We start from the raw sequence: 26,673 nt of genomic DNA, 5'->3' as shown, positions 1-26,673 counted from the left end.
TTTAATTCTATTTTTAAAGATTTCATCACAGGAAGAAACGGATAACAAGAGGAGAGCAACTTCGGAATTATAAAAAAAAAGGAAAAATATGCGAAGGGGAAAAAAAAAATAATAAAAAAAAAAAAAAAAAAATAAAATCTCTTAATAATTCCTCGAGAGAATTTCAAACACCCTTATCCATCTTCCTTCTTCTTTCTTTACCGGAGCCATCTTCAATACAAGACACACACATACCATGTCCGGGAAACAGCTATGGCATAAATTAACAACCCCATTCCGAAACCTCACCAAACAAGAACGTATAGTCCAATCAATCCGACTATTCACCAGTTTTTCCACCATAATCTTCATCCTCCTAACTTTATTAATCCCCTTATCCAATGATCGAGCATACATGTCAAGAATAAATTGTGCCCATTTAGACCTTGCCGATGGATTATATAAAACCTTACGAAATTCCATCACCGCGCCCGTAAAAGTCCAAGAAATGACGGGTGGGACCTATGAATTACTGGGACATTCCATCACGACGTCTGAATTGGCGATATTGACCCAATATGCCCAAGAGAATGTTGCTTATGCTCCTCAGTTTATTACTACTTCGTTGTGGAGTTATTGTTTTGGGTATTATGATACATATGAGGAAACTAATAAGGATGGGGAAGTTGTTGTTAAAAAGAAGAATCAATCGTTGGTATGTCAGGATTTGGTATATACTTTTGATTATAGAGGTGTATTGACACAAGCGGGATTGGAAATTATTATTGCGTATGCATATGACAATGCTGATGAAGATACTGATCAAGAAGATCAAGAAGATCAGGATTATGAAAATAAGGTTGCCTCTAGACATCATAGGTTTATAATGGTGAGGAATTCAATCATATTTGCATGTGTTTCTCAATTAATAGTATTAGGGGTATCATTAGTGGTTTATGGAAATAGAAATGGTGAGCAAGATTTATCCAAAACTCCGAGAATCTTGCTACATGTGATTGGATTATTTTCATTAGCATCATTTGCAAGTATAATGATAGGACTGGGATTAGTGACAAGATTATTAGTAATTACAAAACAAGAAGTCAAATCAAAGTTATCCGATTTTGGAATTGTTTATTATTTTGGTAAAACTTGGTTTGGATTAATTTGGTCATCGACATTATTTGCTTTGTTGTCAATGTGTACTTGGGCATTACCATTATGGTGTGCCAATCCTGAATTCCCCCTGGAAGATTATGATGATTATGAAGATCAAGAATTCATATTTCATCCGAAACAACGAAAAACAACCACAAGCTTCCTCCCACCAACAGCATCACAATCTCTTAAGGCTAAATTTCCAAAATTCAGAAAACATAAATCATATATTCGAATCCCAGGTCCTGTTGCCAACGAACAGCATCAACAACAAACTAGATTTCAACCTCGTCCAAGTATTGAAAATGAAGATGAATTACGTAAATTAGGTGAAAAATTATCTAAATCGGCCTCGGTCCGTCGTACAAATACAAAATCAAGTCATAAACAATTAAATAACCCCCCAATCCAAAATCCATTCTTAGATGAGAATAATACCACAAAACATAAATTCTATCAAGAAGAGATATATGATGGATATGCATCGAATAATAGTTCGATATTTGAAGGTAGAAGACGAGCAAATACCGGTGAATCGATTCCATTACATAATATGGATAAGAAGGGAGGAACTCCAATTGAAGAGAGAACGACAAGAAGTAATAGTGATGATGATGATAATAGATCATATTTAGAAGATGATGAGATGGAAGTTTTAGATAATCTGATGTTTAAACTTGTATAAGTTTATAGATTTGTTTATATTGGGGATTAGAGTATACGCATTATTTATTATTAGACTCGTTAAAGCCCTTGTCTCTACTATGTAGTTCTAAGAGTTGTCAACAGTCAAGTTGCACAAAATTCTTTTTAGTAGGTTTTAGTGGTTTTTTTGCAACACATTATTTATCGCACAAAACACCAATCATATTTGCAACAATTTTCCAATCCACTATAAAGTCAATATGAGAGATCATTTACAAAAGTATCAATTAATCGTATATTCAAAAGAAATTCTAAACTAAATAGCTAAAAACATTTACTTAGATTCATAAACCTTCTTGAAAGCTTGATCGAAATCATTAATAAGATCTTCAATATATTCAGTACCAATAGAAACTCTAATTAAACCCTTAGTAACACCAGAAGATAATTTTTCTTCATCGGATAATTGTTGATGGGTAGTAAACCATGGAGCAATAACTAAAGATTTAGAGTCACCAACATTAGCTAAATTAGATGGGATTTCTAAATTATCAACTAATTTTGGAGAAGCTTCATCGAAATGATCCTTTGGTTCATGATTTGGAATATCTTTAACGGTGAAAGCTAAAGCACCACCAGCATATTTAGCATCATTATTTAAATATTTCTTTGATAATTCATAAGATTCATGAGATGGTAAACCTAAATAAGATACAGATTCAACATATGGATTCTTTTCTAACCATTGAGCTAAAGTTAAAGCATTATAAGATTGTCTTTCAACTCTTAAAGATAAAGTTTCCAAACCTTGTAATAATAAGAAAGCTCCAAATGGATTTAAAGCTGGACCTAAATCTCTTAATAATTCAATTCTAACATGTCCAATAAATGCAGCCTTACCTAAAGCATCATTTAAAACTAAACCATGATAACCTTCTGAAGGTTTTGAGAATTGTGGGAATTTTTCTGGATATTCAGTCCAAGGGAAATTACCAGAATCAACAATAACACCAGCAATAGTAGTACCATGACCACCAATCCATTTAGTAGCAGAATGAACAACAATATCAGCTCCATGTTTGATTGGATTAACTAAAAACCCACCAGCACCAAAAGTATTGTCACAAACTAATGGAATACCATTATCATGAGCAACTTTAGCAATAGCTTCAAAATCAGGAACATTATATTTTGGATTCCCAATAGATTCAATATAAATAGCTTTAGTTTTTTCATCAATTAATTTAGCAAAATCTTTTGGATCATCACCATTAACAAATTTAGTTTGAATTCCTAATCTTTTAAAAGCAACTTTAAATTGATTATAAGTACCACCATATAAATAAGAAGTAGAAACAATATTATCACCAGCATGAGCTAAACCAGCAATAGCCAAAAATTGAGCTGATTGACCAGAAGCAGTAGCTAAAGCACCAATACCACCTTCTAAAGCAGCAATTCTTTGTTCAAAGACATCATTGGTTGGGTTCATGATTCTGGAATAAATATATCCTGGAGTTTCTAATCCGAATAATTGGGCTCCGTGTTTGGAATCATTGAAAACATATGAAGTGGTGGCATAGATTGGTGGAGCTCTGGCTCTGTGAGGGTCTTCAATTGGTTGACCAGCGTGTAATTGAAGGGTATCGAAATGAGATGGCATTTTATTGATAGAAAGATTTAATTAATAGAAGAAACAAAAGAAGAAAGGAAAAGGAGTAACAAATTCAATAAATGAAAATTTTTCAAACCGGTCTCGGGGAGAGTATTTATATTATGTATACGCTGGAGATAAAGGATCAAGCCCCAATAATAAAGTGGGAACATTTTAAAAAAATATTATTGAATTTCACGTGACTTTATCATATATTTATTTTTTTATCGGTCTACTACTAAAAAATAATAATGAATCATAATACAATATACGAAACTAGACTCATGTACAATAGAATCATATATGATGCGCTGGCCTCGTGTTTGGTCTCTTCTCTACCTCCTTTTAGTTATCTTTCTAAATCAATTCTTTTAGGTATAAATATCAATTCACAATTACTGTACTCATTTAAGGTTCTATGAAAATGTCAAAAATTTGTGGTTTGTTAATTCAATTTTAAAGCGATTTTGCATGAAAAATAAACTCTCAATTGACTTTTTTTTTTCAGTGTAAACGAGTATTCTGGAACCATTCACTTACTTACACAAGCTTCAATCTAACACATTAGTTTCTATCATACACATTTGCAATTTAATGTAATATAGACCTTTCAAAACGCTATTTACGTGACAAACCAAACTTCACGTGTTCTTTCGCTATTGATAAACGATGGACTGGAAGTCTATCTGCTGATTTCTCATACCGGTAGTATTTTCAACGTAATCGTCAATTCATGATGCAAATCTTGCCATGCTAATTGATTGAACGACATCTTGTCCAAAAATAATTGCTTTCTCTTCTCATCATCAGTCTGGTACGACCAACAATTCTCTCAATCCATGACAATGACAAATACGACGACAACCAAGAAAAAAAAATAAAACAAGCCCACACCATTTGATCTCAACCGAATTAGTCTAATATATTCTATTAAGAGAACAGCCACAGTTTTTCAATCTACGTGTTTCATTTTCACAGTCAATTAAATTTACTAATCACCGACGCATTTGATTCTGAGTCATCCCAAAACTGACCTGTGACTGTGAGTGTGTATATGACAAGAGATTATGTTCAATGCCAGGGAATAACAATCAAAGGTGAACGATGTAAACTAAATGGCAAGACCAATGGCTACTGTCATTATCATATTAATCAGACGCGGCAACTGGTAGCAGACAAACCAAACCAAAAAGACCAAGGATATATATATATCTACACAATGACCAATTTCTTAAATCCACCGCCACAGTGGCTGTTTAAAGTCAAGAATCTCCCCAATACTTCAAAATTCCACCGCGATAAATGGATTGAATTTAATTCTAAAAAATCTCCATATATTTTGATTAAAATTGGCAAGACGACTCAAACTGTGAATAACAGGATTTTACAATGGGAAAAGAAATGTAATCATAAATTAACCAATTTAGAACCTTTGAATAGGCATTTAATTGAGAAGAGAAGACACGATGGAGGGATCATTAGTGGTTTGATTAGAAGATTTAGACGATTGGAAGTTAGAGATGATGAAGAAGATGTTCAATATAAACGATATAAGAATAATGGATTTTATTGTAATTCAAAACTTGATTTAATTGAATCAACAATTCATAAATCATTAAGAAAAAAATATGGGAAAGGAGATGTTTATTGTATTGGTTGTAATCAAGATCCAATTAAGGTGAAGCGTAAGACTTCCCCATTTGATACTAATTACAATGTTCATATTGAATGGTTCTTAATACCGAAAGAAGATCTTCAATATGTTTACAAACTCATAGATTCTACATGTATTCAATTGGGGTGATATAATAACAACATCTGATTTTTTTAGTTATACAAACCTATACAAAAAGATTTTTATAAAACAAATACAATAGAAATATAGAATAAAGAGGTACACCTAAGTGTTCATATAAGTAGATGGATCAACACCTTCTTCTGGGAACTCAGTGATTTTAACATCAAATCTACTTTGAATCTTTTCCAAAACTTCTTCATCCTCTTTAGTTGAAACTAAAGAAATTGCTAACCCTTTAGTACCAAATCTACCAGCTCTACCAACTCTATGTAAATATTGATCAGCTTCATTTGGTAAATCATAATTAATAGCTAAATTAATTCTTTCAATATCAATACCTCTACCGAAAACATCAGTTGAAACACAAATTCTTTTATTGAATTCTTTAAAAGATTTATATCTTTCAATTCTTTCTTCTTGAGGCATACCGGAATGAACAGCAATTGATGGGAAATTACAAGCACATAATAATTTATTTAATTCATTAGCTCTTTGAGTTGATCTAACAAAAATAATCACTTGATTAAATTCAAGAGAATCTAATAAATCAGATAATTTTCTATTCTTTTCCTTTTCTTCTAATTTAATATAATATTGTTGTAAACCATGTAAAGTTAATTTAGCTTCATCATCAACATAAATTTCCAAAGGACTTTGCATAAATTTCTTACAAACAGGACGAATTTCCAAACTTAAAGTAGCAGAAAACATCATAACTTGTTTTTGATGGGGTGTTGCTCTAAAAATAGTTTGAACATCTTTTCTCATATCAAGAGATTCTAAAACTTTATCACATTCATCAATAACAAATGATTTAACATTATTTAATCTAATATGTTTTTCTTCAACTAAAGCATGTAATCTACCTGGGGTAGCAACAACAATATGTGGACAAGTATCTTTATTCTTTAATTTTTCAATATCTCTCTTCATTGGAGTTCCACCATAGAATACTTCAGTTTTAACATCTGGCATATATTTAGAAAATCTAGCATATTCATTACGAATTTGATAAGCTAATTCTCTAGTATGACAAATAACTAAAGTAGAAATTTCTCCTGGAATTGGATCTAATTGTTGTAATGTAGATAAAACGAAAACAGCAGTTTTACCTAAACCTGATTTAGCTTGACATAAAACATCAGTACCTAAAATGGATTGTGGAATACAAACTTGTTGGACTATTAAAATTTTGGTTAGTTATTTTGTTTACTTGATTGGATATGTCAAAAGTGAAAAAGGACAAAAATAGGAGGGGGGGGAGTATGGGAATTGATCTTACAAACTTGATGGATGTTCAGTAAACGCAACGAAGTCAAGTTTAGAACTATGACTGTGTAGACAACCTCTTGAATGTATACTCACCACTAATGATGGCAAATAATTATGCACAGTAGATTGATGACCGATCTGATCTGTCAAATCTCCTTGATTTGCAACAAAGAACAAGTCTCAATTAATCAGTCAAAGCGACTGTCAAAATATTCAGCGAATTGCAGATGCAATTCCATTAGATGAATTGCATTAAATCAATCGGCATAGTGATATCTTCAGCCAATGACCAACCTCCCCACATCCAGTATCTTTTTGTCCTTTAATTTCTTATGACATATCTATTCTATTTCTATTAAAAAATTGTACGAACCTTCAGAAGGATGTTCAAACCCACAATCACCAATCGCTCTCAATAATTCAGGCTTCAATAAGAAATCTCTGAAACCAGTGGCATGAATACCGACATAAGAACCTTTTTTGTCAGCTTCTTTATCATTGGCACCAGTTGTTGCTTCAGTTTCATTACCAGCAACTTGGTTGGTAGTTTGAACGGCGATTTCTTCAGAATCCGAATAATCCAATAATTCTTCTTGACCTTCGTGAGACATATTGATGTATTGAATGTGTATCTCTCTATAAAAATTGAATACTTCTTAAAGAGAAAGTAATGAATGGCGTCGCTGGTTTGTTTTTTTTGTTCATTGGAAATTTTTCAAAGAGAGAAAGAGAAAGAATTTCAACATGGTCGTGTATAAATCAATTAACCTGAGACAATATATGAGACATTTGTCAGGGAAGACGACAATGTCGGCTAGATCCAAGGTTCTCAATTTTTTTTCATTTTATTTCACATCCTTACTCTAATGCCATCTTTGAAAAGAGGTTGATTCGTACAGATACACCGCCCTAATTACATCACTATTGCATAAAAACCTAATCTACAAAATGTTTAGAACTTGTATTATTAGATCAGGAATTTCCATTTCTTCTAAACCAGTATTAAGAACAAATGCTATTCGTGTAGTTGTCAGAACTTTCGGATCCACTTCAACAACATCAGCCTGGGGTTTTACTAAGAAAGCTCCAGAAGGAGAACAAGAAGCACCCGAAAAGGAAGATCCACAAGTTGCACTTCTAAAGGTCGTGAAGGCTTTTCAACAAAACCCACAATTGATGCAATTAACTCGAGAATTTAAAGATATACTTGAAAAAAAGGGATTATTCCCACTTCCAGAAGGTCAAACTACTCCATCGATGAAAATATTGATTAAAATGATTTCAGATCTGGAGATTAGGGATCATATTGAGAAATTAAGGACAGCTATGGCTGAAAATGGTATAGATATCTCTGATAAAGATTTCGCACAAATTGCTGGGAATTTAACATTCTTAAATAAAGTATGAGAGTAGGAATTTGTAAGCTGTTCTGAGCATCATTTTGGGTAATCTAACAACTTCTATTATAGGTAGGGAAGTTTCGTATAGATATGTGTAAATAGTGGTAATTAATAAATCTTAATTAATCAAAAAAGAATTTCAAAGCAATTATTAAGGGGTTTTTGTTCATGGAGTTAAACACAGTTTATTCGTAAACCTCTTCAAGGAGATTGATGTATTACTCCGAAAGCAATAAAAATAAGAATTTATATTTCCGCCGATATCCCTATCGCCAGAATGAATGAAACAAAGAAGAATAAGATTTCTTGATAAGGCATTCGGGAAAGAGGATCTTCAATTTTTTTATAATTTACCAAGAAAGACGGATTAGCGGCTGAGTCTTAAAGAGCAAAGAAACAAAGAAAAGAGAAAATAAATGAATCATCTGATTAACTGCTGCAATGTCAAGTTTGTCAGATATTCCACTTGTCTAGACTCTAGCCAGTACAAGTAAATCTGCATATGAGAATTACAAAGCATAATACAAGTGAATTAAATTCTTCTTTAAATAAAAATATCTCTGTTTGGTTGACATCTCAAAAAGCAATCTCATTAGTCATCCTCTTATGCGCGTGTAGTCATTTGTCTGTTTTAAAACACCGAAAATTGAGACGTCAAATGTGGCTTCCACTATTGTTGTTTATTCCCTCGGTAATGGCCAGAATGAGTCGATTTGAAAGCGCTTTGACTTTCCCATGAAGTTTCTTTTTTGATTTAAAAATTGTTCTCTCATTAAAACGGCTTTAAGTTTTGTTAAGTTTGTATGGAGGTGGAGGAGGGGCGGGGGAGTTTAGAACAAAAATAGATTTTTTTTTGGTGTGAAATTTCTTTTTTTTAATGCGGAGAAATTGTCTTCATCATCTGACTAAGAAAAAAGAAATCTTAAAAAGCAACCACTCCGAATTTAACCGACTGGCTCAACCGTAATAAAAAATGTAAACAACAGGCGTACATAACTCCTTAACTGGAAATCCTATAAACCATTGAATCTTTTTATAAATACCACTTGGAATTTCACATTTAAAATTTGGTGCTGTCCCTCTTTCTTTCCTCTTCTTATATAGTAATCTCTTTTAACAATCCCAAGCAAGCTTCATGTTCAGAAATACCGTAGCCAGATATACCAGCCCAGTTAGACAAATGGGATTAAGAACTGCAAGTTCACTCTCAGCAAATTCTTCAGCACCATATTTTATCAAGTTTCAAAGAAGTACAACTGCTGATGAGATGCAATCGAGTGATGTGGCTAGATGGAATGATATATTCACTGCTAACCCTTCAATACAAAAAGTAGGACAAGAAATTAAACGATTAGTAAAACAAAAAGGATATTGTGCCCAAACTGAACAACCAAAAGAAATCGTATTTGATGTGTTTGCTGATGGTGATGTTATAGAACTGTGTCAATCTTTAAAGGAAGAATTGGTTGGAAAGGGTATAACGGTAAATAATAGAGAATTCCAAACAATATTAGGAAGATTAATGTTTGAACATAAAAAACCATTATTTTAGATTTATTGCAGCTGCCACTACTACTGTTACAACTGCTTTTAATGATTCTCTGCGGTGATACAAAGAGTATATAAATTTAATTTATTAAATACATAATGATATAGTTACGAATTTCTATCAAAAAATGAATGTGATGTCTTACTTTTTAGCAAATGAAGCTGAAATAACAGCAGCCTCTTCAACACCTCTTGCAATTGCACTTCTAACACCCTTATCTTCCATCTTTAACAAACCTCCAATAGTAGTACCACCTGGAGTACAAACTTTAGCTTTCAAAGCAGCTGGATGTTCACCAGTTTCAAGTACCATTTTAGCAGTACCTTCCATAACTTTTGCAGCCGATTTTTGAGCAATATCATATGGCATACCCATTCTAACAGCTCCATCAATCATTGATTCCATCATTAATAAACAGAAAGCTGGACCTGATCCAATCAATGATGTGGCAATATCCATATTCTTTTCTGGAATCTTAACTGTCATACCAACGGTATCAATAAGTTTCATTACTAATTCTTGTTGTTCTTCAGTAACTTCTGAAGCGAAAGCAATTGCTGCAGTACCACATCCAAATCTAGCAGGAGTATTGGTCATAACTTTAGCAACATATGGAGTGAAGATTGATAATTCTTTAATGGTGGTACCGGCTAATAAAGAAATTAATAATTGTTTACCAGTTAATGATTGTTTAACTTCATTATAAATAGTTTCATACATAAATGGTTTACAACCTAATATGATAATATCGGCTTTTGCAACAGCTTGATTATTTCTTTCTGAACCAGCTGATATTTCAACTATGTCATTACCGGCAAATACTTTCTTTAAGTTTTCTTCTTCTGATGGAATTGTACATGCAATAATCTTTGCTGGATATGGATCAAATTTTGATTTTAAAATAGCGGAAGTAACAGCAGTACCCATAACACCACATCCTAAAACGACAATTGTATAATCTTTCATTGTGTAATATGTATTTGTTTATGTATTTACTAGAAGGTAAGTTCTCTCTAATTGATTGAATAGGAATTCAAAGTAAAATTTAGTGGAAAACTTGGGGGGATTTTATAGTCTTAAATCTGATGGAGATCCCCAAAGAAAAAAATTTCAATACTCCAATAAATTTATTAGTGAGTCAAAAAGTAGTTAAGAGAAAGAGAAAGAGAGAGACTCCGGAAAAAAAATTAAATGCTCGCTGTCACTAATTTAATTGGGACGTTTGTATAATTTGTACGGTATGAGCAATCTCCCTCCCCACTTTAAATTAACATAAACTACAATTAATTATATGAAGACCACCGAAAGACTGAATGGATTTCATCTGAACACACCGGTATCGGTATCCTTATAATGTTTACAACTTGTTCTATTTGTTTATCGATGAGTATAGTTTAGCAGTTTTAAAGGGAAAGTCTGAGCGTGTCGAAAAAAAAAATGATTTTTTTGCACCCAAAAGTCGGTAGAGGTTTAGTGTGTTCTTGGAAATAACATCTGATATACCAAAGAGAGTAAGGTAATATCATATTATATTATATATTAATGTTATTATTTAAATTCTTTTAGCTAATTATGTGTGGTCAGTATATAGAATTGTTCTTCAACTTACCTCCCATTTAGGTACAGTAACCGGTACTTTCAATTTTCCAATCTTCCAATGAAGTTAATTATTTGAACTACCTTTCGTCTAATCCTTCTTTCATGATCTCTACTTCTACAAGATTTGAGTAGCCAGGATGCCTTCTGGTTAAGCAATGTCTTGGGATCTTTTCTGGCCTGAAATTAGAGATCAGCAACACTACCACTGCTTTTGATAGAGGTCCCCAAATTCTTACTGCGAAATTATACTAATCTGCCGTCTATAAGGATGGAGTCTTCTCCCCTCTATGCTTTAACATTCCTATTAGTTTATGAAGCTTGTGAGTCAATTTGGTTGTTTTTATGACTGGGTCCGACTTCCAAATGCTGGATTCAAGTTCTGTTTGAAGGAAAAAAAAATGAGATGGAAGGAGTGCATGTAGGTTATTTCCTAATTAGGAACTCTAATTGAAGTGTCATCTAGATATTTTGTAATCTCCCATAAAATATCCCCAGAACCTGAAGAGCCAACTCTTTAATCGTTGTAGTTTCTGAAACGACCATAAGCAAATATTGAGACTAGCAACGGCTTCAACATCATTAACTACGACATATCAATACTAATCACTCATAGTTTACTATCTTGTTATTCCGTAATTTCAAAAAATTTCTTTGGTTTTTCCTCTAATCAACCAACCCTATTTTCAAGGAAAAAAAAAAATTTGAACTTTAATAAGAACCAATTTTACTTTTGCTCATATAAGCAAGTCCAGGACAATATACAAACCTTGTATTGCAATCTATCGTTTCGGAACACTTATTTTAGACGCACAAGCTTTGTGATTAATTTGATACCAATATCGCCTACAATTATTATTCCTATTTGCTAATTATTTTCAAGCGGGTTTTTTTAAAGCGTAAATACAACCATGACGGCCGCTGCTGATTCTTCTTTCAATAAGGATCTATTAATGCCATGTCCAATTCTTAAACCCAATGAGCTGGAATTCGCTGATCCTATTGGATATTTGGCTAGAAAAGATGTGGCTGAATTAGCTGCTAAATATGGAATTCTTAAAATCGTACCACCAAAAGATTGGAAACCTCCACGGTCACTTTCTCCTAATTTTAAATTTCATGTTCGAAAACAAGATTTAAATGATTTAGGATTGGTGAATAGGTCACGGAAATTCTTTCAGGATAATATTAATCGGTTTTGGAAAATGAGACGGAAAAAGCAATTGCCTTTGTATTTCACCGTAGATGGTAATAGTGAGAAGATATATTATTATGACCTCTATATTGATGTTAAGAACCGAGGTGGATGGCGGAATATTACGAGAGCGGATTGGAGTGAAATAAATCATAAATACCACCAGCCTTCCTACGCAACTGACATTGAAAATGAATATGAAAAGAATATCTTGTATTATGAGAAATATCTTACAAGTCACTTTGGTGACACGGGTGAATTTCCCGAGAGTGATTCTGAAGATGAGAGGGATAACTGTTTGATCTGTAACAAGAATGATCATCCTGACCAAACTTTGTTATGTGACCATTGTGATAATCCATTTCATACCTATTGTTTAAAGGTTCCATTACAATCAATCCCCTCAGGGAAATGGTATTGTGATAAATGTTTGATTGGAACTGGAGAATATGGATTTGATGAAGATTTAGATCATGACTATGATTTACCGGAATTTTATCAAAAATGTCTTGAATTCGATACTAATTTTGCCACTGAATATAATAATGGAAACCCATTAACTGTAGATTTAATTGAAGAGAAATTTTGGTCATTTGTAACATCAGAAAATTCAAATATTCAAGTCTTATATGGTGCAGATATTCATAATTTAAAACCAGGAGAAATTAGTGGATTCCCTATGAAAAATACTCCAAATTTAGATCTAAAAAGCCTGCTAAATCAATATTATATCAATCACCCTTGGAATTTGACTCGATTACCATTTGCAAAAGGATCGTTATTGAATTATATAAACACGGCTATTTCCGGTATGACAATCCCTTGGATCTATATTGGTTCTTTATTATCAACGTTCTGTTGGCATGTGGAAGATCATTATACATTATCCGCTAATTATTGTCATTTTGGAGCTACCAAGAAATGGTATGGGATTCCATCTAGTCATGCCGATAAATTTGAAACATTGATGAAAACAATTTCTCCCGATTTATTTAAAAAACAACCGGATTTATTACATCAAATAACGACTTTATTATCGCCTATGAGAATTGTGGGAGATGGTATTCCATGTACTTATGCCGATCAAAATCCAGGGGAATTTATCGTCACATATCCTCGAGTATATCATGCTGGGTTTAATTGTGGGTTTAATTTCAATGAAGCAGTTAATTTCACGATGGATGATTGGTTACCATTTGGTGAAATGGCAATTGAAGAATATAAAATCACTAAAAAACCAAATGTTTTCAGTCATTATGAATTACTTGAAAATATTATGAAAAGATTTAATAGACAAACAGGCTTGATATCGAAATCTACTATTGATTTAGTTCAGAGGAGTTTAAAACAATATGAGGGTTTTATAGATAAACAAAGGTCATTGTTATTTCGGATTAATAAAACTAGTTTCTCACTTGAGTACAAGCCTGTTATTGAACGTATATTAACTGAAGAGGAAAAATTATATGGAGTAAATGAAGAATATGAAGAAGATGATAAACTTTGTGACGGATGTAAGACTCATCTTTGTTATCAATATTGTGTGATAGGTAATGGCAATCAGAATGATTCTTCTTCACAGAAGCCGCTGGAACAACTTCCTACACCATCATCTAATCTTTCACCTTCTGCTTCAGGCAATGTTGATGAAATCAAGCCTGAAGAAGAAGACAAGAAGGAAGTTATTCATATTCATGATGATGACGACAGTGCAACATGCATGATGGATGAATTTGATAAAGTGATAAATGAAGCTAAGAAACGTGCAACAAGTGAAGAACCCAATGAAGAATCAAATAAGCGTCGTAGATCGTCCAGAAGAAGATCAAGTTCACATAAACCAATATATAGTATTGATTACCTATCTGCGGCCACCAAGGTGAAGAAAGCTCCGTCGTCTCCAGTTGGCCATAAGATGAATACAAGAGGTAGTGGAGGAAGGATGATGATGAAGTCTAAGCCCAAGCAAGAGAAAAAACCAACGCAAATAAGATTGTGCTTAGAATGTGTGGTAAAGAAATATGATGATGATGATTATGAGAATGTCCCACCTAATAGTAAATTAATATATGAAAAGCATCTTAATAATTTGGAAGCTTTCATTTTAGAAACAAAGAGAAGTCTTGAGAAGGTTGGGTAAATGATACCCCGATTTAATGTAATATGGGTAACTTAGTTTGGTTTTTTATGGTTTGTAGTATTTTAGTTAGTTTTTTTAATTTTTCGTGTAATTGTTATTTAGTTTATTTGAGTTAGATATGTAATATAAAGTATAATGATATTGTTTAGTTGTGTCACTAGTTATTGGCAAATATTCTTCAAGAATTGTTGGATTTTTTTTTTCGCAGCCAAATTGGATAGTGAACTGAACTGTTGGAGATACAATCAAGGGCAGTAGAGTACCATAAACAACAGAGGATTATAGCTTATAAACCACTCTTATAACGAGTAATATATATCACAGGTCAAACTGATCAAATTGGGAGCTGTAGAGTAGTAGCTGTTGTGTCAATTGAGAGAAATAAATTGTGTGGCGTACGAGGACCCTGATTGAGGGTGGACAACCTTCCACTGACGAGTAGTATGAGACACTCCTAGATACATCTACATAACCAATTACTAGGATTTCTGAAGATATCTTTATGCTAATTCTAGAATCCTATCCCTACAATTAATGGTGTTATTAGATATACAATGTATTGAAAGTGTATAATTGCCTGTATACATTTTTGCAACACCAACACATATTAGAATTGACAGTATTCTCGGTTGGTCCAATAAGAAAATGCGAATCGGTTTAACTAAAAAAAGAATAATTTTATCGGAATTTTGTTACTAAAGAACTGGTACTGTATATAAGCCGTACACAAGTTTTTTCTTTGATTTAATTGGTTCATAGAATTTTTGGTGTAGTTTTCAATTGGAACCACCAAAAAAAATGTTTCAATAAATTCTCTTCACTGTCCACCAAATTTTTTTTTTTTCAACAAGAGTTTTTCAAAAACCCTTTCTCTCTTTCTTTTTAATACTTTAGAGGATTATCTTTAAATTACCAAAGTTATCAACGATGGTTCTTCCAAGATTATTTAACACTGCTACACGCACTGCATTCAATGCTACTAAGCGTAACCTCATGTTCTCAAGAGGTTTAGCTGCTGCTGCTCCAGCTCATGGTAAAGTTAGGTATGTACACCAATTTTTCACATTTTCTTTTTTAACCTTGAAAGGGGGTTTCAATGGCATATGAATCACAAGCAATAGACCAATTGCAATGGAAAGGAATCATATAATATAATTATCTATGAACTAACTGCCCATACCTCAATTGTGGCGGATATCGGTATCAAGATATCGAATATAATTTCTTGATCTCAACCCGGAGAATAAAAAAATTAATGATTCTCGAACTAATCATACTATCAAATGAGTCTAATACATAACTACACTTACTGTACAATCAACTATCACTTGAAAACTAACTATTCAATCGATACCGTTTTAATGTCGGCCAGTTGACCAAAATCTTCTCCCGTCCAATGAAATTTTTCAGTTTTTTTCGCTCAATTTTTTTCCACCCGCGAATTTTCCTTCAACGTTTTTCCAGACACACCGAAAAAACTTATTGGTCAACCAACACTGCTATGATTGATTCACATTGCCATGTTACCCATTTGTTTAATGAATTCAATTATACTAACAGAATAAATTTATAGAGCCGTTATTGGTGCCGTCGTCGATGTCCAATTCGAAGAAGGTAACTTACCAGCTATTTTAAATGCTTTAACCTTAAAGAATGGTGACCAAGACTTAGTCTTAGAAGTTGCTCAACATTTAGGTGAAAACACCGTCAGAGCTATTGCTATGGATGGTACTGAAGGTTTAGTCAGAGGTACCGCCGTCAATGACACTGGTGCCCCAATTTCCGTCCCAGTTGGTCGTGGTACTTTAGGTAGAATTATCAACGTTGTTGGTGAACCAATTGATGAAAGAGGTCCAATTGAATGTAAGCAAAGAAACCCAATTCATGCTGATCCACCAGCTTTCGTTGAACAATCCACTGCTGCTGAAGTTTTAGAAACTGGTATCAAGGTTGTCGATTTATTAGCTCCTTATGCTAGAGGTGGTAAGATTGGTTTATTCGGTGGTGCCGGTGTCGGTAAGACTGTCTTTATCCAAGAATTGATTAACAACATTGCCAAGGCCCATGGTGGTTTCTCCGTCTTCACCGGTGTCGGTGAAAGAACCAGAGAAGGTAATGATTTATACCGTGAAATGAAGGAAACTGGTGTTATTAACTTAGAAGGTGACTCCAAGGTTGCTTTAGTTTTCGGTCAAATGAATGAACCACCTGGTGCTAGAGCTAGAGTTGCTTTAACCGGTTTAACCATTGCTGAATATTTCAGAGATGAAGAAGGTCAAGATGTCTTGTTATTCGTTGATAACATTTTCAGATTCACCCAAGCTGGTTCAGAAGTCTCTGCCTTGTTAGGTCGTATTCCATCTGCTGTCGGTTATCAACCAACTTTAGCCACTGATATGGGTCTTTTACAAGAACGTATTACCACCACCACCAAGGGTTCCGTCACTTCTGTCCAAGCTGTCTATGTCCCAGCCGATGATTTAACCGATCCTGCTCCAGCTACCACTTTCGCCCATTTGGATGCTACCACTGTCTTGTCTAGAGGTATTTCTGAATTGGGTATCTACCCAGCTGTCGATCCATTAGATTCTAAATCTAGATTATTGGATGCTTCTGTTGTTGGTAAGGAACATTATGAAGTTGCTACCAATGTTCAACAAACTTTACAAGCTTATAAATCTTTACAAGATATCATTGCTATTTTAGGTATGGATGAATTATCTGAAGCTGATAAGTTAACTGTCGAAAGAGCTCGTAAGATTCAAAGATTCTTATCTCAACCATTCGCTGTTGCTGAAGTTTTCACTGGTATTCCAGGTAGATTAGTCAGATTACAAGATACTGTCAAATCATTCAAGGAAGTCTTGGAAGGTAAGTATGATCATTTACCAGAAAATGCTTTCTATATGGTTGGTGGTATTGAAGATGTTGTTGCTAAGGCTGAAAAATTAGCTGCTGAAGCTAACTAGACTAATTGTGTTTATTAATATATTTTGTCCATAATTAATTTTTATTACAGTTCTTAGTTTATAACTCATCATCATTTATTCATCATTATTATTATTAAAGTTTTTTGCTACAATTGATATATAGTAAAAATACAAAAACTTATATTACGTTATAACCATTTATTATTATTGTAAAAGAAATTCTCTATACCGTTTCTCTCTTGTTGATTTAATGCCGTGGGCCATTCGATATGGAGAGTGGGTTCAGGTCTAACTATCCTAGTAAATTCGTAGAAGCTCATAGAATGGTCTCAGAAGTTCGTAAGTTTCTTAGATATATTAAATCCCATATTGGCACATAAGGTCTGGGAAAATAGAAGAGGCTGCAAGGAAGTCCAATAGTGTCACGGAAGTGCTGTTCCGCTAAACTATGTTAGACAGACTTTCTGAAGTACCGCTTGTCCATTTCTTTGTCCACAATTTCTCAATCATTAGATGGACCCATAGACAATATTATCTACGGTTTTAAAAGAGAATAGTCGTATGGCGTGTTCTATACTTAAAGAAGACAGAATGGTAAAATTTGACTCATAATCGACATATACGCAAGGTTTGCTCCTCTAGGTATCCTCTAGGATCCTTTTAGAGGCAATGATGACAAGATCTAAGCCTTCCAGGATTGATCCGGTTTCGTGATAGAGGGAGGGTGGAGAAAGGGAAAAGTATCAAACTCATGTCCAATCACAACTGTGATCTTGTAAATCTCTAAGGGATTATTGCGAACACCTTCAGAGAGGAAGGATCAAACTCATGTCCAATCACTAACATAGCGATCTTGTATTTAATCAAACAAACTAAACAAAACAAACATAGTAGTTAAACTACCCAAAAAAAAAAAACAAACACAAAAAACTTAGACTTACAAGTCATTCACTCTTTTAACCCACTTTGGTTAATTAAAGCTTTAAACTGAAACTCACTCATAGACTTAGTAAATATATCAGCCAAATTATTAGCTGATGCTACCTTCACAATATTGATGATTCGATTTAACACATGATCACGTACAAAATGATACCTAATGTCGATGTGCTTTGTTCCAGCATGGTAAGCATTATGATTAGCTAAAATACGTGCTGCCTCATTATCTTCATACACTATCACTGGAAGTTTTACTTCTATTTCACATTCTTCAAGTAACTGCAAAATCCATAATGTTTCCTTTGTGGCTTCAGCAAGGGCCATATATTCTCCTTCTGCTGTGGAGAGAGCTACTGATGGTTGTTTCTTACTCTTCCAGCTCACTGGAGCTCCAGCAAGTTTAAAAATATAACCACTGATTGACCTTCTATCATCTTCGTGTGATCCCCAATCTGAATCACAGTATACTTCAAGTCCTTCTTGAGCATTATAACTTAAAGAATAATCTTTAGTTCCTTTCAAATAACGAAGAACATGTTTAGCTGCTGCCATATCACCCATAGATGGGTTTTGGAAATTTCTACTAAGACAACTAACAACAAATGCTACATCAAATCTTACAGTAGTGGATGCAAACAATAACTGTCCCACTAATGACCTATATTCTTTGATATTCACATCACCACCTTTGGTTACAGCAGACTTAATATCAGTATCACTAATAAAAGGAGTACGTTTTTCTTTACCATCAGTGAGGTTCCAATCTCCAAGTAGTTTATCAATGTAATCACTAAGAGATAACTTTATTCCTTCTTTCGTTTGCTCGATGTTGATTCCCAAGAACTTCTTTGCTAGACCAAGATCCTTTACATTTACTTTCGTTGCTAACTGTTTTCTAAGCTCTTGATATTCTGTCTCTTCTTTACACACAACTAGGATGTCATCAACATATAAACCTAATATGATTCCATCTCTAACATATATACCTGGTTCTGATAACAATCTTTTGAACTTCAAGTTTTCAAGTATCTCAGTAATTTTCTTATTCCAACAGAGTGGAGCCTGCTTTAATCCATATAAACTCTTCTTAAGCTTACATAAAACTCTACCTTCACTTCTGATCTCATTTTCATATCCTTTAGGTATACCAAATGGATGTTACAACAGCATGGGTGGAGAGAGGGAAAAGCGTTGTTTTGGTGTCAATACAAGCAAGGTTTTGGTACTCTCGATTGGTATTTGTTTGTTTTGTTAAGATTTATTAATTTGTAACTTACATGGTTACGCAACTTAATTGCAGCAAAGTCTTCCAAGACTATATTCCCAACTAAAACTCAAATTCAATTGGCGGTGAATAAAACGATATGAAATGTTCACTTCTGACACAACCTTCAAGCCAGCTATTCAACATCAAGTCAACCATGTCTGGACAAGTGGATTTGATTACATCTACAATCTCTTGAACCACCTCAATGTCTACGCTTCCGACCAAACACAACTCTTGCAATTGAGTACAGGACAGCAAGATTAAATGACCCACTACATCCTTTTCTAGATTATTCTCTGCGAGATTCAAGCTAATCAACGATGATGGGAACTTTAACTCACCTGTTTGTAAATAATCGTTGACGTTGGTGTGTGAGATATTTAATTCACGTAAGCGCCTAAGATCCGAGAATACTTCTGAATTGGAAAATGTGGAAATGGGATTCTTATCAAGACGTAACCATTCTAAAGACGACGGAAGACTGTTGTTTCCTAAATGAGAAATGTCGTTATCCAGCAAATCCAATTTGACAAGCCTTTTATAGTCTTGTAATTGAAGCTTATTCAATAAATCGGAACTTAAATAGGAGCTTGGTAGATATAAGTGTGTCAACAGAGTGGGTAATGTATTTGGGACTGTTACTTCAATACCCATTGGAGTCGACAAGTATAATAATTCAACACAATCGGGTAACTGAAACGTTGACGGATCTATAGAAGTAAACCCCGTTGCCTCCAATACCACCAGCTTCAAATTTGGTGCTTCAACGATAATTTCCGAAAGGAATCGATTCCAAGACAAATCTAAAGTTTTCAATGTAGCAGGCAATTCATATACGAACTCCTCCATATATCCGACCTACATTTAAGCTGAACCAAATTCTCAAGTGTAAGGAAATTAAGTGTAGAGTCATAAAGTGTATTTATGTACAACCCACGCAATGATTTGGGAAATGGAATTCCATCTCCTTTAGTGCACATCATATTTAATTGAACAAGAGATTCTGGAAATTTTACACCGGCCCAATCATACAGCTCCTCAAATTCTTCATCGGTTTCATTGAAAAGGGATAAAATCCTTAAGGAACCTGGAAGCACTAAGTTCTCAGGCTCGTAGTCCCCATGATAAGAATAAATCTGTAGAACCTTTAAATCACCAGGAAAACGCAAATTCTCTCCCAATTCAACCAGTGGGTTCTCAAGGGCCGCCACCGATATCTCAAGCTTTTGTAGCGTTTTCGGAAAGTAAGTATTATGTGACAAAACTTTTCTTTTCTCACTGCGATACCGAACTCGGAACTCTTTTAAATTGGGGTACATTTCTATGCTGTCAAAGCTTGTTGGGTCTGGAAACAATTCCCCAGTATCGGCTGCACAGATAGTCACTCGTTCAATCCCACGAGGAAACTTGAATCTGTCTAATGTATCCAAGCTAAACCCAGTATCGACTACAAACTGTTTCAAGTATGTCAAATATGAGAAATCCCATCTATTCGCAAAACATCCATAATCCTCCTCCATCATGCGTATTTGCAAAAACTCCAAGTTTGAGGGGAAACACGAGAATAGCTTCAGAAACTGTATGAAGATTTCTAAGCCTAATTTTTTCAACCTGGGGAAATGGCTATCCATTTTCGAGATTACATTCAAATCGAGTCGCGGATCATACAAGTAAAGTTCTTGAAGAGTTTCTGCCCAACATTTACCGATACCAATGGGAAACGATCTGGTACAAAGACTCGAAATGTCCGAAAACGCTTTCGAGTTGATAAATTGCTCTGGAATGTTGAAAACCCGATAAATGTTGTATTGCAGATTAAAAACTGACTGTGATGTAAGTATTATACGATCTTCAAATGAAATATCTATATGTGGTAATCGAGCCAATATGCCAGGATATCGTTCATGCATCCAAGAAAATCTATTAAACGTCGTGAAATGAACAACTTTGGGTTGAAATCTGGGATACTTGTTACTCAACTGAACAAATGCATTTAGACTTAATTGTCTATAGTATGTATCTCCACTACCGCCATCTTCATTTGGATGAATAAGAAAGTTTGGTAACCTGAATTTTTCTGTTTTCCTCGTTGACATAGTTTGGTACCTGTTTGGTTCAACAAGTTCATGCTCCATATATGCATAATTTGAAGATTTTGAAGGATAAGTGTATGGCGATTTTAAAGGATAAGTGTTCGCAACTAAAGGGAGAATTTCAAGATATCGATAAAATCTATTTGCAGCATATTCTCCAATAAAGGGAATGTCGAGGTAAGTTTCCAAATAACCATCTGGTATAAAGAAGATTATAATATCTATGATGTCTTTAGGAAGATGAAAAATTTCAAGACGCGTTCTTCGCTTCTTCAACTGTCTTTCGTCAGATTGGTGTGGTTGTTCATCAACTATTCTGTCTTTGAGATCATTTAGTCTTTTCGAGGTTTGCATGAATTAAGTCCTTTTAGTAGCAGATATGGGTAATTCTTACAAAAGGTATTTTCCATGTGATTATAGGTCCGCCTATATTGCCCGTAATTTTTATTCACAATTCTCGGAAGTTCACTTTTGAAGCCGGGTAATGAAAATGAAAATCAAAAAAAGAGAGCCTCCCCAAAAAAATATTTCAATTTGCTGTCAATTTGTTGAATCTTTTATTCTTTTTCATACCAAAAAGCAAGAGATAAAGATGATATCATTAACTGAAGTATGTAGTCTCTATCTACCATGTCCAACCAATTGAACGAATGGGGCACCTATTATTCAATTGAGTTTATTACTAACAGAAAATTCCAGACTTTTTCATTTCCTGATAATTCCAATATTGATTGGAAAACTGTTATTCTTGGATTTACAGTTGGACAATTCTTATTTGAAACTTATTTAGATTATAGACAATATCAAGTATTCCAAAAGAGATCACCACCAGCGTCAATCAAGAAAGAAGTTGATCAAGAAACCTTTGATAAATCACAAGAATATTCCCGAGCAAAATCTAAATTTTCATTCTTTTCTTCAACTTTTGGATTAATTCAAAATGCTATTGTTATTAAATATGATTTATTACCTAAATTATGGTCTTTCAGTGGTGTTTTGATGGCTAAATGTGCTTCTATTTTACCAAGAGCTTGGGGTGGGGTTATTACTCATTCTATTTTCTTTATTTTCACTTCCCAAATCTTGACTACAATTATTGGATCTCCATTGACTTATTATCAGAATTTTGTTTTAGAAGAGAAATTTGGTTTTAATAAATTGACAATGAAATTATGGATTACTGATACGATCAAAACTATTGGTCTTAGTATTGTTTTAGGTTCTCCTTGTATTGCTGCGTTTTTGAAGATTATTGATTATTATGGTGATCAATTTATCTTTTATCTTATGGGATTTGTATTGGTTCTTAATTTAGTAGCAATGACGATTATTCCAACTTTGATTATGCCTTTGTTTAATAAATTTACTCCTTTAGAAGATGGTGAATTAAAAACTGCAATTGAAAATTTAGCTTTACAACAAAAATTCCCATTAACTAAATTATTTGTAATTGATGGTTCAAAACGTTCATCTCATTCAAATGCTTATTTCACCGGATTACCATGGTCAAAACAAATTGTTTTATTTGATACTTTAATTGAACATAATAGTACTGAAGAAACTGTTGCAGTATTAGCTCATGAAATTGGTCATTGGAAATTAAATCATTTACCAAAAATGTTAATTATGAGTCAAGGTCATTTATTCATTATTTTTTCAATATTTTCATCATTTATTCATAATAATTCATTATATAATTCATTTGGTTTCATTAATGAAAAACCAATTTTAATTGGATTTTTATTATTTAATGATATTTTTCAACCAATGGAATGTATTTTAACATTTGGACAACATTTGATTTCAAGAAAACATGAATATGAAGCTGATAAATATGCAGTTGATTGTGGATATGATAAAGAATTAAGTAGAGCTTTAATTAAACTTTGTCATGAAAATTTATCAGGAATGATTACTGATTGGTTATATAGTTCTTATCATCATTCTCATCCTATTTTACCAGAAAGATTAGATGCTATGGGATATGTTTCAACGGAAAAGATTTCAATTGAGAAGAAAGAGAAGGTGGAAGAAGAGAAGGTGGAAGAAGAAAAGGTAGAAGAAGAAAAGGTAGAAGAAGAAAAGAAAGAAGAGAAGTCTGATTAGATGAATATATTTATAAATAGCTTTATAACATAATTATCTCTATATAAATCTGTAATATAACGCGGTGCTACCAAGTGTGCGATAGTTGATTTTTTCTACTCATCATCATCATCTCATAGAAGACCAATCTATAATTTATAAGTAAGTCATAGGGAGAGATATAGATATAACTGAAACAATATAACAAAACACAAATGGCGGAACAACAGAGAATTGTACTTGAAAGTTTAATGGGTAAAGAAACATCCATACGACGTAAAGATCCAGAAATGACTAATCCAAAAGTGTGTCGTAGTTTTTTAGTTGGAACATGTCCCCATGATTTATTTATTGGTACTAAACAAGATTTAGGTAAATGTCCAATGTTACATTTACAAAAACATAAATTAGAATATGAATATCGTACTAAGAAATTAGGTGAAAAGTTTCCTGAATTAGAATATGATTATTATAAACAATTACAATCATATATTCATGAATTAGATCGAAATATTGCCATTGCTACTAAAAGATTAGAACATACCCCCGAGGAGAAACTTAAAATTGAAAAAGTGACTAAAGAATTAGATGATGTAGATATGACCATTGGATTAATGATTCAAGAAATTGAATTCTTAACTTCAACCAATCAATCAATGAAAGTATTGGAACAATCAATTAAATTGAATGAATTATGTGACAAGAGGAATAAATTAGCTCAACAGGCAAGAAATATAGTTGAGAATGTTGGTCAAGCATCACAACAGAAATTACAAGTATGTGAAGGATGTGGAGCGTATTTATCTCGATTAGATAATGATAGAAGATTGGCTGATCATTTTGTGGGGAAGATTCATTTAGGTTATGTACAAATGAGACAAGCTTATGATGAAATGAATCATAGATATAAAAGAACTGGATATATATAGCTGCTAGGGGAGAATGGGAATCATTGGTTGGGTGTGTACTATGTAGTCGTACCTATGGGCATAAAAAAGATAGCAGAGCTACCAAATTACTACCTTTCAGTGTAAAGTTATTGTAAGATATTATGTATAATACTAAATAATGGAGAATCAGGGTATCATATGCAATAGATGATGGTCGTGTGTATACTTCTTTATATCTTTAACTAGAATAGATTATGATGGCAGTGCTACCAATATAAGAATATCCTAGCAATGCTACCATATTACAAAGATCTCGCCTTATAAAAATAAATATACGAATGTGTAGATTTCATAATTCATGTGAGTAATTAAATTTACACTAAGAAATAGTTTGCACAAAAAAGGCTGCAATGAGATTTTGAAATTATATTTCCCCGGGGTATGAAACTGAATTTCATTTTACATTTATAACACATTTAGATACTCTTATATATATATATATAGCAACAGAGTGTGTGTGTGTGATACCCATAAGAAGAGTAAGATAACAAAAGGTATGAAGAAATATCAATTAATAGGTAAACGAGGAAGTGGTTTATTATCATCATTTCATAGTAACAATAATACCAAGAAATCTTCAAATATTCAATATCCTCAATTACATTTATGTTCATTACCATTTGAAATCTTATTATTAATATTTAACCAATTGGATCAACGAGATTTACTTTCAATCTCATTAACTTGTAAACGATTTAATCAATTTATTAATAAATATTTCTTATATAATAAAATTCATTTTACAACCACTAAACAATTTCAATCATTTGCTAATAATCATTTATCAAACAGTACTAGCAGTGGTGGTAATAAGATAAACTACTTAACAACCGTTGAATTTAATAATCCACAAATTAAACGAGCTGGTTCATCAAATTATAAATCAAATATTGCTGGTAGTTATCAAATAGAAGTAATTAGACCACCAAATGAAATAAGTCATGATGATTTTGTTCAATCGTTAAATAAATTATTTATGGAATCATTTGGATTAAAATGTTTAATTATAAATGAAATTTCTCCTGATTTCCAATTTCCTGATAATATTCAACAACCTTATCAAAAACAAGTAATATCAAGATTCTTAAGAAATAAGAAAACCACCTTACCAAAACCAAAGAGAAGTTTAGAGAAATTAATATTAAAGACTCAATCAGGTTGGTCAATTCCTTTGAAATATTCTCATATTTCATTAATTTGTAATCATTTCAATGTGATACATCAATTACAATTAATTAATTTTATAATTGATGATACGAAATCAATATTATCCAACGATACAACGGCTTCACCCCATGTTGCTGATATTGAAAGTTTAATACTTGACTCATGTAATTATACCAATTCATTCAAAAAACCCAAATCAAAACCAATACCCAACCCCATGTTTCATAATGTATCTCAATTAGAATTGAAAAATATCACCAATGATAATTGTTTATCATTAATTGATTATATAAAATTGAATAATTCCAAATTATATCATATTTGTATTGATATGAATTCAAGTTTATTCTATTTAGATGGACAACAATTCAATTTTGGGAAATTTAATCCATTTTTTAAAATTATATGTGGAAGATTAGGTGGGTATAAGAATGTAACTAATATTACATTGACGAATTTTGGATTATTTGAATATTTAAAACAAGAAGACGATAAAAGTGATGTTGATTCTTGGGTAGAACCTCCCACGGATAATTTTGAAACATTTATGAAATATATTAGTGAAATATCGAAACTTACAATCGTGTTAAAGGAATCATTGAAAAAAGTTAGGACATGTATAAAATGTGGTCATAAAGAACAATTACTGAGAGATAAACTTATAGATACATTATCTAATCATGAATGGAAGGTATTATTGTCACAATTAGAAATTAATAATCATAATTCAATTAAAATATTTAATAGGAAACATAAATTGCTTTATAATTCTGCATCATACAATACACACCATGAATAAAATAATCATACAAAATTAGCAAAGACGGACAGAGGAAGAGATTAGACATGCAGGTTA

General features: G+C 32.9%; 13 protein-coding genes across 13 annotated transcripts; 9 read left to right on the top strand and 4 right to left on the bottom strand. All coding sequences in view use genetic code 12, as the record gives it.

The window, feature by feature from the left end:
* Nucleotides 1–235: 235 nt before the first annotated feature.
* Nucleotides 236–1,822, top strand: ECM7 (Ecm7p; the record flags this gene model as incomplete). The annotated part of the gene is made up of 1 exon (XM_049410692.1): nt 236–1,822. The coding sequence occupies one exon, from the start codon at nt 236–238 to the stop codon at nt 1,820–1,822; it is 1,587 nt and encodes a 528-aa protein (XP_049265791.1).
* A 294-nt stretch (nt 1,823–2,116) lies between these two features.
* Nucleotides 2,117–3,445, bottom strand: MET15 (bifunctional cysteine synthase/O-acetylhomoserine aminocarboxypropyltransferase; the record flags this gene model as incomplete). The annotated part of the gene is made up of 1 exon (XM_049410691.1): nt 2,117–3,445. One exon carries the CDS (start codon nt 3,443–3,445, stop codon nt 2,117–2,119), a length of 1,329 nt encoding a protein of 442 aa, XP_049265790.1.
* A 1,210-nt stretch (nt 3,446–4,655) lies between these two features.
* On the top strand, nt 4,656–5,240 carry J8A68_000959 (uncharacterized protein; the record flags this gene model as incomplete). Its single annotated transcript, XM_049410690.1, has 1 exon — nt 4,656–5,240. One exon carries the CDS (start codon nt 4,656–4,658, stop codon nt 5,238–5,240), a length of 585 nt encoding a protein of 194 aa, XP_049265789.1.
* A 96-nt stretch (nt 5,241–5,336) lies between these two features.
* Nucleotides 5,337–7,117, bottom strand: SUB2 (ATP-dependent RNA helicase; the record flags this gene model as incomplete). Its single annotated transcript, XM_049410689.1, has 2 exons — nt 5,337–6,415; nt 6,880–7,117. 2 exons carry the CDS (start codon nt 7,115–7,117, stop codon nt 5,337–5,339), a joined length of 1,317 nt encoding a protein of 438 aa, XP_049265788.1.
* Nucleotides 7,118–7,454: 337 nt separating this feature from the next.
* On the top strand, nt 7,455–7,913 carry J8A68_000957 (uncharacterized protein; the record flags this gene model as incomplete). Its single annotated transcript, XM_049410688.1, has 1 exon — nt 7,455–7,913. One exon carries the CDS (start codon nt 7,455–7,457, stop codon nt 7,911–7,913), a length of 459 nt encoding a protein of 152 aa, XP_049265787.1.
* A 1,128-nt stretch (nt 7,914–9,041) lies between these two features.
* On the top strand, nt 9,042–9,458 carry J8A68_000956 (uncharacterized protein; the record flags this gene model as incomplete). Its single annotated transcript, XM_049410686.1, has 1 exon — nt 9,042–9,458. One exon carries the CDS (start codon nt 9,042–9,044, stop codon nt 9,456–9,458), a length of 417 nt encoding a protein of 138 aa, XP_049265786.1.
* Nucleotides 9,459–9,596: 138 nt separating this feature from the next.
* Nucleotides 9,597–10,421, bottom strand: PRO3 (pyrroline-5-carboxylate reductase; the record flags this gene model as incomplete). Its single annotated transcript, XM_049410685.1, has 1 exon — nt 9,597–10,421. One exon carries the CDS (start codon nt 10,419–10,421, stop codon nt 9,597–9,599), a length of 825 nt encoding a protein of 274 aa, XP_049265785.1.
* Nucleotides 10,422–11,962: 1,541 nt separating this feature from the next.
* J8A68_000954 (histone demethylase) lies at nt 11,963–14,386 on the top strand (the record flags this gene model as incomplete). The annotated part of the gene is made up of 1 exon (XM_049410684.1): nt 11,963–14,386. The coding sequence occupies one exon, from the start codon at nt 11,963–11,965 to the stop codon at nt 14,384–14,386; it is 2,424 nt and encodes an 807-aa protein (XP_049265784.1).
* Nucleotides 14,387–15,313: 927 nt separating this feature from the next.
* Nucleotides 15,314–17,355, top strand: ATP2 (F1F0 ATP synthase subunit beta; the record flags this gene model as incomplete). Its single annotated transcript, XM_049410683.1, has 2 exons — nt 15,314–15,429; nt 15,960–17,355. 2 exons carry the CDS (start codon nt 15,314–15,316, stop codon nt 17,353–17,355), a joined length of 1,512 nt encoding a protein of 503 aa, XP_049265783.1.
* Nucleotides 17,356–18,264: 909 nt separating this feature from the next.
* Nucleotides 18,265–21,969, bottom strand: J8A68_000952 (uncharacterized protein; the record flags this gene model as incomplete). Its single annotated transcript, XM_049410682.1, has 3 exons — nt 18,265–19,377; nt 19,676–20,325; nt 20,385–21,969. 3 exons carry the CDS (start codon nt 21,967–21,969, stop codon nt 18,265–18,267), a joined length of 3,348 nt encoding a protein of 1,115 aa, XP_049265782.1.
* Nucleotides 21,970–22,207: 238 nt separating this feature from the next.
* On the top strand, nt 22,208–23,721 carry STE24 (zinc metalloprotease; the record flags this gene model as incomplete). The annotated part of the gene is made up of 2 exons (XM_049410681.1): nt 22,208–22,225; nt 22,315–23,721. The coding sequence occupies 2 exons, from the start codon at nt 22,208–22,210 to the stop codon at nt 23,719–23,721; spliced, it is 1,425 nt and encodes a 474-aa protein (XP_049265781.1).
* A 194-nt stretch (nt 23,722–23,915) lies between these two features.
* EXM2 (Exm2p) lies at nt 23,916–24,629 on the top strand (the record flags this gene model as incomplete). The annotated part of the gene is made up of 1 exon (XM_049410680.1): nt 23,916–24,629. The coding sequence occupies one exon, from the start codon at nt 23,916–23,918 to the stop codon at nt 24,627–24,629; it is 714 nt and encodes a 237-aa protein (XP_049265780.1).
* Nucleotides 24,630–25,146: 517 nt separating this feature from the next.
* Nucleotides 25,147–26,616, top strand: J8A68_000949 (uncharacterized protein; the record flags this gene model as incomplete). The annotated part of the gene is made up of 1 exon (XM_049410679.1): nt 25,147–26,616. The coding sequence occupies one exon, from the start codon at nt 25,147–25,149 to the stop codon at nt 26,614–26,616; it is 1,470 nt and encodes a 489-aa protein (XP_049265779.1).
* Nucleotides 26,617–26,673: the final 57 nt, after the last annotated feature.

The sequence above is a fragment of the Hemisphaericaspora subhashii genome (genome assembly GCF_019202705.1).
Source record: "Hemisphaericaspora subhashii strain CBS 10753 chromosome Unknown scaffold3, whole genome shotgun sequence".
Classification (NCBI taxonomy): domain Eukaryota; kingdom Fungi; phylum Ascomycota; class Pichiomycetes; order Serinales; family Debaryomycetaceae; genus Hemisphaericaspora; species Hemisphaericaspora subhashii.
This window is presented reverse-complemented; position numbering and strand designations above follow the sequence as displayed.